Raw genomic sequence first — 12128 nt, 5'->3', positions numbered from 1 at the left:
GATGTTCACAACTATCATCCATGTAAACTGCTTACAGCCGCAAAACGTGTGAAATTTAAATGTAGCTGCCATATGAATGTTATTGTCAATCTAAACAGCACAAGCTTCGTGAATACGTATCTGTGAAAATATGTAACATCAAGCGAATTCATTTATGAACGCATGAAGTGGTGTAGGAACCATTTCAGCAAATGACTTTAAAGACTGACTCAGGCTTTAACTAAATAATACAAAAAACAGCAGCAGAATACCCACAATTATACAATGGAAACTACATGGAAACCTAAGATGTTGAATGTTGGGTTAACACAGTATAGATTTACTCTGCGGTTGCATCATCGGTATCATTTGGACAGTATCCTAATAGATCAAAGTAATCTGCATTCATACGTACATTGGAATAGAAAGCAGCCCCTGGAATGTTCATTAAAAGGGTGGAAGTGTATCTGAAATGTATTTTTGACCAAAAACTTGTCATGTAATCTGATACTTTGTGAGCTGTGAGGCAACGATTTGCACTTGGAAGAAGTTCACCTTCAGAGAAAAAGGCTCTGGGCCTGAACGTAGGATTTCTCTTCCTACTTGTTTTCTGTGTCGTCTTCGAGAACAGTCTGAATTTTACATTTTACCATTTGTCCTTTGAGAAAGGAAATATCAATGTGCCATCACATTTTGTCATATCTAATAGTTTGATTCCTTAAGGAAAATATTTTTGCACAAGAAATGGTTGGATTATGTATGTTTTTAATTATTTGTGTGTCTCCAAATTATCGACTTTAAATCCATGTGTGACATTTTGAGAAAGTGTGTGTGTGATCTTAGAGATTTGTTTTGGTGTAGTATGCTTTTATACACTCTTTTATTTTTAAGTTTTATTATTTTATCAGATTTTATAATTTCTATTTTTCACTTCCCTTCTCTGTCATTACTCAAAAGCTCATGAATTTTCTATTAGGGGTAACAATGAGAGGAGAAAGTTTTTTTTTTATTATTATTTATTTTGCCTTTCAAGAATAAAGTTGAAATGTTGTGAATAAAGTGAACATGTCAAGTAGTTTAATTTATTCTCAACATTTCAACTTTATTTATCGGAACATTTTGACTTTATTCTCAAAATGCCCCCAAAAAATCTTGATTTATTCTGTAAAATTCAAAATAAAAAAAGTCTCCTCATTTTTCCCCCCTTATTTCTCACTGTAATACTTTTCTGTACATGACCGACTGCAGCCTGTAAGCAATATTTCACTTTAATGGAACGTTAGCTGATATGACCCACTTCTTAAGACCAAAATCAGTGTATCTGTGCTAACTAAGTTTGTCTGGACTGAATGAAAAAAAATGCTCCCAACTTAAGACGTCAGCTGTCATGAAACTCAATCTGTAAATGACCATGTAAAGTTTAAACTTCATAGAGGAGAAGAGAGAAGCATTACTTGTTCCAACAAGTGTGACAGGGTACTTTAAAACACACCAGTGGAGAAGAAGTTGCCAGTGTTGGGTCCTGTTCACCTATTCCAGAAAAAAAAAAAACACCTGCAGTGCATGCTTCTGCATCAGAGTGCAAGCGTCATATTTTCTTTCCAAGGTGACATTATTTGTGTAAAAATGTTATTTGCTCTATCTGCTCTGAAAAGGCAGTGATCATTGTTTTATGTTCTGGATTGTTTTATCCGTGGCCATACTGAATGTAACCTATTGTGCGACAGATCACTAACGATGTATGCAAGAAAAGCACTACCTTGTTTAAATAAAGGCCTACTGCACTGGTTTTAAGACAAGAGTGAGCCAATCAATCACGCTGTTAAACTAACTACAATTATTCCTCAATTAAGGTGTTGCTGCAAGGTTTAGTGCCCGCTCTGCCCTGGCAAGAGTGATCAGCAGATCATCTCTACATTAGCAAGATAAAACCACGTTCACTACGCACAGGAATGAACTCCTGCACCTGGTCATGTGGCTGAATTTCCTGGTTAACAAATTTATGAGGAACGTCCCAATTAAGTCACAACAGCAGCTGGCAGCTCACTGCAAAAGCTGGCCATGTTGTCTTTTTTTTCTCCGCCATTTTATAAGGCATCAACATATTTATTTTAGGGAGCTATTAGTGGAATCACTGCACCAGAAAATATATTCAAATTACTTTTGTTTCCACCCTAGACCTTCCAGCAGGAGTCCTTGGTCCAAGTGTTCTCTGTGTGAGAGTGAAAAATAGTAAAAGCATCTTTGGCCCAGTACTGATTTGATTGGTGCTGCCACACTAATAGCTCTGCATTCCTGAGTGGGTTTTTTCTCCAAACAAAGACAGCATCATTTCAGGGTGACAAATACACAAAGTCGAAGTTTGAGCTTACTGTGCAAAGGAAAACACAAGCAAAGAGATAATGTTTTTTCCATGTCATGCATCTATAAACATTAGCAATGATTGATCATTTATTCTTTAAAAAAAAGTCTGAACAATCATTTCACACTGCATGAAAGAAAAGTGAAATGACAATTCAGAGGGGCCACATGAGAAGATCCTGGTCATGACTGCATTAGGATTCATACTTCTTAGTAATATATTCGATTTTTGGGGTGCGAGACCCAACAGAGAGAAACTTTTCTTTTCTTTCTCCTGTTGTATAACTCCTGTGTTACAACACCGAGTGTTATCTTGTTCTTAAACTACATCAGGAAAGGTACAGGTTATGGTTTTTCACAACAAACATCCTTTAAGGGAAAGCATTTAAAAGATGACTGGTTCAGGTTTTTATTTTTCATGTATTTAAATCAAATAATCCAAAAACACACAAATGTAAAGATTTCCAGTGTTTCCAAAGGTCCAAGATATTTTTTGTAAAAAATTTAATAATATTCTGTTTTTAATGAAAGCTGTAAGCTCTATCTGTTTTATATGATTTGAAAAACTGATTTGATTCTCGTTGAAAAAAAAGGAAGTATTTGGTTTCTCTCCACCAAGGTCAAAAGGTCAGGCTCACCTGGTGTCTTAGTGTCGTGCTAAAGGTGTCTGGGGTGGATGTTGGCTTAAGCCAGCTCTCTCTGGTTCAACACCGCCCCGCTGCTCCTCTGATTAATCGAAGACACCCGTTTGAAGGCGTTCAAATCACAAACGTGAAATCCTACAAAAATGCGACACGTCAGAAAAAAAGACCCCAATATTAAAAATATTTAAGGCATCTCGGTCAATAGGCTCCGGAGACAACACTAGCACACAGGGACGCAACCAGCACATTTGGTGCCATAGACAAGCTTCCCTGTACTCCCCCACCACCTCACAACCCAAAACATTAAAGGGGAACTATTGTGCTCACAAGTACTACTTTTACATGTTTACCTTACTATTTGAAGTTTTGGCCAGATTTAAAAGAAACATCCTACATTTTAACATTATCTGTATATCTGTAAGACAGAAAATAAGGAAAAGCCGAATAGGTCCCCTTTAAGCTTCACAGAACTGCATTGCCAGGACTAGAGGTGGTACTCCTTCTACAGATCTTTGGATTATTCTTCCCTTATGTTCAATTTTTGTGAAGATCAGCAGCCCCCCCCCCACACACACACACACTTTGAGTGGTGGTCTGGGCAGCTGCTTGTGTCGCCTATAAATAGTGCCCCCCTTTACGCATAAGAACACATGAGCTGAAACACATGTACTGTACACAGGTCATAACACACTAACTGAGCCGTAAATTCATGAATACATCTGTGCCACATGGACATATGCATGAACAAATGTACTCTTGCCAGTTAAAAAAGTGATTTCATAACATGAAGAACGTGTGGAAAAACAGACCTGCATCATTCTGGTCTTACCTTTAGAAACATTTTTAGCTGATTAGTTCATCTTACGTGTTGTCTTGTTGTAATCAAGGAAAGTCCTATTTGTGCTACATGTTTTTAAGGAAAATCAGACCTGTGAAAACACTAAAAAATAAGAAATTTATTATTTATTTTTCAATTTTCTATTGGAAAATATCCAGCCGATTATTACTATTTTCTGCACTGACTTTCTAAAATTTGCTGCAGCCATTCAAGTCCCAAAATGTGCAATTTCACAGTCACCCACACTGAATGACAAAGACAGTGGCTTTCCAAGAAGAAATCTGGGTCCTATTTGTTGAAATCATGAACTTATTTGGCTGACTGGAGATCAGACCATGCAGGAACACTACAGTTACTTTAGCTGAGAATCTGCTAAAATACAAAAATTATTTCCTTTTTTATGTGGAAATCAGTCCTGGTCCCTCCAGCAACGTCTCACTCATCCCCAATCATGTTAGTTTAGAGAGACGATGTAACAGTTTTTAAAAGCAGTGTTTCTCTAAAATCTTACATTGAAAAGTTTTTCTAACATCCTTCCCTCTGACGCGACAGAAACACGGTCATTTTGGACGAAAACTCAGTTTAAAAATAAAAAAAAATCTAATCATTGTATCAATGAAGCCATCGAAAAGGTTCAGAGTTCATCGTCATCGCTGCTGTCCGAAGATGTGAGGTTTGGAGATCTCCGAGGGAGGAGTCTGTGCTTCTGTCAGGATTCCTCTCCCACTTCCTGGTTGATCACGTGGCGGTATCCCTGGTTGCTGATTGGCTCCTTCTGCCAACAAATGACGCCAAGGAGGAGGGCGATGAGGAGGAAGAGCAGGCATCCAGACACCGCCAGACTGATGATCACTTCTGCAGATGGAGATAGAAAGGAACGAGATGGACACATGTAATAGGTAAATGGCGACACAAGCAGTCATCTTTTTTTTCCTATTTTAGCAGTCTTGAGTTTGTAGTGTGTGAAAACCTTTTTCTCTCCCTTCTGAAGGCACTTGACACTCTTTGTCCCTGTCTTCTGAAATGGAGAGCTTTGTAATTCTCACGAACTCCTCTAGGGGGCAGTCAAGGGAGCAGCCGGGTAGCTGCAGGGGGTAGGGCGCCACTGTGCTGTCATTCCGGTAAAACATGGACACCGAGGCAGAGCTGGACAAACAAAGAGAGAGGAGAGACTTCAGTTTTACAGACTGACTGTCTGATGTCGTCTATCAGCAAACAAACAGTCCTAAGTCTCATCCATTTATTTCTCTTAGCAGTTTTTTTCTTTTCTTCCTTGTATCAGCTTCTTAATATCGCATGGAGTCTGTGTGTGTCAGTATCAGGTTTGACTGAATGTCTACTGTGTGTGTTTTACCCGTTGTCGTCCCTGTACAGCTCACATATGTGACAGGAGGCGTATGGCGGTTGTCTTCCGTTGAACACATTCAAGCTGGCCTGAAGAGCGGCTACGGTGGTGTCATGCTGTGGGACAGACACACGCAGAGTTAGATGAGAAGATAGATTCAGCTCTCATGTCTGTACGCTAAATATGAAGTTACAGCCAGACTTAGCTTCGCTTAGCTTAGCACAAAGACTGGAAACAGCCTGGCTCTGTTCAGGTTAGAAAAATACACCTATTAGCAATTAAAAGTTATTCTTAGAGAGTTAGTGTTGTTAACTCGCTCACCGCTGACAGCACCATCAGTTTCAGTCTCTGTTTTGGGTCTGAGACGGCCATCTTGGAAAGATTCTTCACTATTTCACCCAAGAGGATACCTAGAAGACAGACAGCAGTTCTTATTTAATGGATAACATTCACATTCACATCTATAAAAAATCCTTTATTCCCATTGCAATAACCACCCTGAACAACATGAAATAAGACACTGAACATTACATATATTTGGCATGTATTGGCTGCTGTTTGCTTTTAACATTTCACTTGTCATGTGTGTGTGATATGTGTTGTTTTTTATTGTTAGAGCCTTGTCAAAGGAGAATTTCTGTCACCGTCTGGGGCAGACAATAAAGTCTATCTATCTATCTATCTATCTATCAGTCTGGTGATAATTTCTTATTGTCGACAAAACCCATGAAAAGACTGAAACCAACAATGAATGTACACGACTGAGTAACTTAATATTGTGTGTGCATCCACTGCCTTATGCAGCTTATTCCTCTGTGCCATAGAGCTCCATAGTTGTCCACCATCCTGCTCCTGTCACTACAAATGTGTATTAATCCGCTGCTAAAAATAGTCCCCAATAAATGGTTTATTTCTTCCTGTTCGAGTAACATTTGCTAAAAACTGTGTTCAGCCGTTTTAGAAAATTTCCTTTTTTTTTTTTTTTTACATGAAATTATATAATTGTGACTGATATTTTACACACACACACACACACACACACACCTCCTTGCAGCCGACTCTTTTCTTGTTGTTTATAGACCCCGAATATGACCTGTGAACATTAAACAGTATCATTACAATACTTCAAAATGACATTTAGATCACCATGCGACACCAAAACCCCCAAATAAACCCACAGATATTGCTACTAATTTACCTGAAATCCAAAGTCTTTGAGCACTCGGAGCTTCTCCATAACATCAGGGGTCACCCAGTCAGGCGCCGACTTGTTGTGACGGGACTGAATTCACACAGACACACACAGTGGGAATTATGAAAACCATGAAAAGGACAGTGAAGGCATGAATGCTTTAATTAGGCAGTAGTTAAAGTGACAAACTGTCTTTGTGTTCTTAATAGCACTGTCAGCGGCCCTCTGCGACCATCTCTCACACTGTTGCTTAATTATTCTGCGGCTGTACTCAGTGACCCAGCTGTCCCAGATTTCATATTTGGCTCATACTTGAAATCTTCCATCTAACTTGTAATAGTGTGGATTTTATCCGTGAAAAAACAGAATTTTGTAGACGCAGATGTCAATACACGTGTTGACAATAATACAGAGTATTGATTGTTGAGGGATGTGTGTGCCCATGCTGAAATGCAGACAGTGACCTTTGTGAACTAGATAAGACCGGGGGAAAAAATGCAGATGAAACTGCTACAACTCCTGTTCCTCTAACGTCTCGGCTTGTTAGCTGAAATAACTGTGTGTTCCTCAGAAACTGGTGAGGCCAATTGAGTCACAAGACTAAAACCAACATGACCCCACATTTAGACAGTAACAGTCCAGCTCGCCAGATGTTCACACACAACTTAGGAAACTCTTATTTTGAAATGAGGGTGACATGAATAGTTGTGCACTTCGCTATAATGGTGTCTTTTTTCTTCTTACTTAATATCTTGCAACTAGGACATGAAAACCTGCAAAAATCTGTTCATCTCTCCCATTTGGAAATAATAAATTCAATCCATCATACCTCAAATAACACTAAACCAGAAAACAGGAAAGGTAGGGTCATTACACAAATACAGTATGTTGCCAGTCAGACAGACAGCAATGCAAAATGTTCACTTCTGCTTTAACCACTTGTTCCTTACATGTCACAACTCTTTTGCTCCCAGAAAGCCAGTGTGCTATCTAAAAATCACACACTGGGGTGGCAATTAGCTGCTGTTGGTTACAGCAATATTGCACAGTGTGTGTGCATTTTGTGTGGTTCTGTGTGTGTGTTTTCACCTCACAGAAGAGTGTGTCGTACACGCTCCAGACAGATTCCACTGTAGTCTTAGCCAGTCCTGTTCTATTTCTCACCAGCTCTATAATGTCCTGGAGAGAGGAACACAATAAGCTCCACATACCTCCATTTGTACCACCTTCACATCTTTAAGACATTTGGACAAAAAAATCTATACTTGTAACCCCCACAAATCCTCAGAAATATTGGCTGTACCTGGTATGTGGTGGTGACATTTAGAAATTCCTCTGTGTGTTCGGTTTCATTCATCAGCTGTTTGAAGCGAGGGCAGTCATTCAGAGGAAACGAGAGGAGCTAGAAGAAGAGACGCAAAGTTCAGACAAAGTGTGATAAATACCGTAAAGAGCAAAGAGCACTGATGAAACTATTTTTATTGTACACATACCCTCTCTGCATTTTGTGGCACGGTGTGTACGGGTATTGGCTGCCACTGCAGGTTTGGTGTGAACACCTGCCGACCGCTGGGCGGGTAGAGCCCTGGATGACAATAACACAGGCTGTTAATGTGAGGAAGGGAGGTGCTGGGAAGAGAGGTAGGAGGAAGATGAGTCGACTGATGCTCACACCTGCGAGGTTGGCCTCAGCGCTCATCAGGGTGCGATCGTAGTCTGTACTGCGAACCAAAATCTGAGGACGAAGGACACACCAGTGAGGGATCTGATTTATAATTTTAACTGCAGCCTTGAAAAAACAGCATTAAATATAATTAATCTAAATATTGGATAGTTTGAAGAACAGAGCTACAGACAGACTTCAATAAAGTGCAAAAATACACAGGCCCCTCCTCCTGGAAAACACCTCTCAAACTTCCATCATGTTCCAGGAATTCCAGCACCAGTGGGAACCCTGTATAACACCAACATGGCGAGGGGCCACCCCTCCCAAACATTAATGAATCATCGTCTGTCTGTGAGGGCTTTGGTGAGGCGTCATGTGATCTGAAAGCGGAGAGGAGAGGACATCTACCTCGTGCCTGTCATAGGATTCATTGAGGAATTCTTTGTATCGGTTCCTCAGAAAGTGGCCCAGCTCGTAGTGCTGCCTCATCCCTTCCTGAAAACACACACACACACACACACACCGAGAGGAAATTGATATTACACTCCTGGTGACATCACCAGATGAAGTTTCAAAATCTGTGTTTAAAGTGGGAAAATGAAATCAAAATAGCAAGTTGGAAGTAACAAACTAGAGAGTGATTTGCAGAAGAAAATGTGTGCCATCGCTGTGCACACTGATACTAACTAGCCTGAGCTCTGGACTCTTTAATCGTATGAAAACATTGACTTTAATGTACTGGCCGAGTTAAGGGAGCTTCAGAACTTTAAAGAACTTTTAATGCAGTATAGTACTCAGCATAGTCTCTGTTGATTATGATGCTGTATATAACTGTGCATATCATCTGTTCTTTATACTGTATGTGATGGCTGAGATATAAATACAATAGATGGCTATTGCAACCATATACAAGAAAATATCTTTTTCAAAATTAGCAAATATGGAAATGCTTCCAAATTTTATATAAATGCAGGATGCTGCATTTGAACAGCACATGCATACATAAGCGCTGATGCACTGCAATTTCTCCAATGAAGAATATTCACTATACCTGCGACAGCTGTCCAAAGCCTTGTGGCCAGGCGCTCTCTTGGTGAGGGTCAGTAGGATAGGCTTTGACTGGTGACCTGTCACCATGCCGAAACAACTGGAGGGGAGAGAGAAGACATGTCAGGTAACACCAACTAACTAACAACATGCTATTCCCCTTTACCGTGAAAGTACAACAGAAAAACTGCCCGATAGCAAAAGAAAATGTGACATGCAGTATCTTTCAGTACTTTCTATTAACTCACGCTGTTTAGAAATTTGATTAGTAGGGTTGGATTACAGCTGAATTAAGCATGGAAACTGCTCAATTCAGCTGATTTATGAATTGTCAGCAAATAAAACTTTCACTGTTTCATCCTGTGACTTGTGTTACACTTTAGTCTTTAAGAGCCTACATCACAACCCCATTTCCCACTGTATGGGAGTATCTTTATTTCATATCACTTCTAACCCTTCTCATGCCACTTTTATTGCAGGAGACATTTAGGAAACACCATGCAGCTCATTTAAAAGAGAATCCATCCATCTGTGTCACTACTGGCTGGTGAACATCCTCCTCTAATAATAAACAGAGACCTGTGGTTGGTTTACTGGACGCCACAGCATCAGCTGTCAATTCAAGCAGAGTTTCAAGTTTCAATTTTGGAGGTAGTAAGGAGAAGTGTAAATTTGTGGTTTTCCGGTGTGAAGCAGATGCATGGCTGGTCCAAAATAGCAGGAAAGGTGTGTAAACTCTATTTGAAGAGTGGCTTATCCCTTTAAGACTGCTAATCTTACCTGCTGCACGATGTTTTAATGGCTATCTAGCAGGCGACTAGGTAACCGTTTCTAAGAACGAGAGCACGTAACGTTAAGCGCCCTCAATAGCAGCTGCAACAGCAGTCAACAAAACAACTTTCCTATGAGAAAATCTACGTCCAGCCTCTGACCTGACTCTCTGTGTGTCATATTTTAACAATGTGACATGCAAGATGCTTGATGTCATGGCTTTAACACGTGAAAACACGAGTGTGTCCAATGCTATTTCAATTCTCACATCCATGACAGATTCCATGACTGCAATGCTAAAAAAAGAGGAATAGATGGGTGGAAACAGAGCCCACCCATCCTCAAGTCAGAGTGGAATGACATGAATAAGAGATGACGTTAAATAATCACAAAAAGCACATTTATGTGGGGATTCTACAGATCCAAATGTACAGGTTTTTGAATATATCGAAGTGGAAGCATTACTACATTATTGTAGTAGTATAACAACTACAGGGTTTTATCCTACAGCAGTCACAAGATTTGTGTTCAGTGTTGCTGCAACTACATTATCACCCTCCTGCATGTATCTCTACACTTTGCATAGGAAATAACCAGACAGATGAAATCCACTGGCCCTTGTTTAGCAGTAAGTGAAGTGCAATAAAAGGAAGGGCATGCAAAAACACACTAATGTGTGCACTTAAGGTGGAAGTCACAGTGGTAGTGCTGGTTTTTACTTCGTATGGATGTGACTCTGAGAGGACTAAACAACCTTTAGAGCACCCATAAAGCTACAACCATTTCAAATCCTTCCTAAAATATTTGTACGGGTTAAGGAGATGTACACAGTGAGCGAACAAAGGCACTTCAGAACATAATTATGAGAAAAACAAGCAGCGGGGGAGATGTGACACAAGTGCAAGGTGCATCCAGATTGTATCCTTGATGGAGCGAGATGTTTTATTCTTACTACTGCACCATTTTATTTGCTTGTGTTCTATTCTGCACGCCTGCGTTATCTTGCAGTGGCTCAATGTATAGCTCATTGTTTCCTCAGTCAAGACAACAACTTCTGTATCCTTGACTACACTGCTCTGTTCCCTGAGGCAGGGTGGCCGGTGAGCTGTGAACAGGTCCAGGGCATCTGCATCTGCAAATACTTCAGGAAGTTCTTCTCTAACATGTGTCTCTGAGCTTGGAATCAGGTCTGTCCAAGCAGAGACAGTGGAGGTTTCAACATGACCCAAATCATTATCATCCTGACCAGACATGCGTCAGACATAAGATAGGACTTAAACAATATCAGTATTGACACAGCAAACATGAGCTATTGCCGAGTGTTGTTTGGTGTTTGTACTGTTAGTAGAGCTGACCTGTCGCCTGGCAGGATGAGTTCCTGACAACCACTTGCTACAGTCCAAACCAAATATTTTAGTAACGTGATCAAGCTGGCAGGTGAGACTGGTAATACCTGTTTCGCATGAATTATCTTAACACGAAAGGGCTATTTTTTGGTCATTTCTTGGTGCCCCAGGACTCAAGGTACAGCTTATCCTTTGTACAATTGACGTATAATCATTTAATGTTAGTTTCTGGGTTTGTTTCAATGAAATATCCACTTATACAATGTTAGGTTACTCCCGCGATGCCTCACTAGCAAAGTATGCTAGTATCTATCTATGCAAGTGTTGTTAGCGGGAATATTAATGTGCCGAATTCACTAAAAGACACAAATAATTTCTGACAAACTCAAGTCGTATCTAGACAAAGTACATATTTAAAGGTAGGCAGAGGAAACACAGAAACTCCTAAATTTTGAATGTAGTTCCGCAAACGTCAACTCGCACCAAACGAATCACTGCTTAGTTAAAAACAGCCTCTGTCGCTTTTATAGCAGATACGAATATTACTCACCACAGTCACATAAACTAGTTTTCTTTCTGCTGCAGCTTTTTCACAGACAGAGCACACCATTAATAAGAAGAGTAGAGCGGCAGCCACCATGTTTCCGTCCGTATGGCCGGAGGGCTAAACTATACGTGCTAACTCTAGATAGCCGAGCCTCAGGTCTCCTGCATCAAGCTAGCCATGGTTAGCCTAGCCTCAACCACACCGGAAGTTAAATCATAAAATGCTGCTCGTAAATGTAACAAAATCCTGCCAGACTGGGGGAACATTAAGAGGTCAAGATGGACATGTACACTATTATTTTCGCAGTGTATATTCAATTTATAAGACTTTTTGCCGTTTTTATTCATAATTGACACATGTTGATTATCATGCATTTTATTTTGAAATAGTAA

The 12128-nt window shown here is 40.1% G+C and overlaps 1 protein-coding gene across 1 annotated transcript; it reads right to left on the bottom strand.

The window, feature by feature from the left end:
- Window positions 1-3755: 3755 nt before the first annotated feature.
- Window positions 3756-11834, bottom strand: acp2 (acid phosphatase 2, lysosomal). The gene is made up of 13 exons (XM_070855572.1): window positions 11740-11834; window positions 9077-9172; window positions 8434-8520; window positions 8034-8094; window positions 7853-7944; window positions 7663-7761; window positions 7449-7538; window positions 6366-6449; window positions 6212-6260; window positions 5489-5577; window positions 5177-5283; window positions 4793-4968; window positions 3756-4677 (listed from the first exon to the last, which is right to left on the bottom strand). The coding sequence occupies exons 1-13, from the start codon at window positions 11827-11829 to the stop codon at window positions 4532-4534; spliced, it is 1266 nt and encodes a 421-aa protein (XP_070711673.1). The 5' UTR covers window positions 11830-11834; the 3' UTR covers window positions 3756-4531.
- Window positions 11835-12128: the final 294 nt, after the last annotated feature.

Source organism: Pempheris klunzingeri, chromosome 24, assembly GCF_042242105.1.
Source record: "Pempheris klunzingeri isolate RE-2024b chromosome 24, fPemKlu1.hap1, whole genome shotgun sequence".
NCBI lineage: Eukaryota > Metazoa > Chordata > Actinopteri > Acropomatiformes > Pempheridae > Pempheris > Pempheris klunzingeri.
The sequence above is the reverse complement of the archived record's forward strand: the minus strand, read 5'-3'. Positions and strand labels throughout refer to the sequence as shown.

Bases quoted from the DNA above. Each gene is read 5' to 3' on its own strand.
- acp2 (XM_070855572.1), bottom strand. From the start codon at position 11,829: ATGGTGGCTGCCGCTCTACTCTTCTTATTAATGGTGTGCTCTGTCTGT. The intron at 8,521-9,076 runs GTATAGTGAATA...GTGTGTTTTCAG, and splicing joins GCTTTGGACAGCTGTCGCAG to GAAGGGATGAGGCAGCACTA. The intron at 4,678-4,792 runs GTTTTCACACAC...CTCCATCTGCAG, and splicing joins TTCAGAAGGGAGAGAAAAAG to AAGTGATCATCAGTCTGGCG.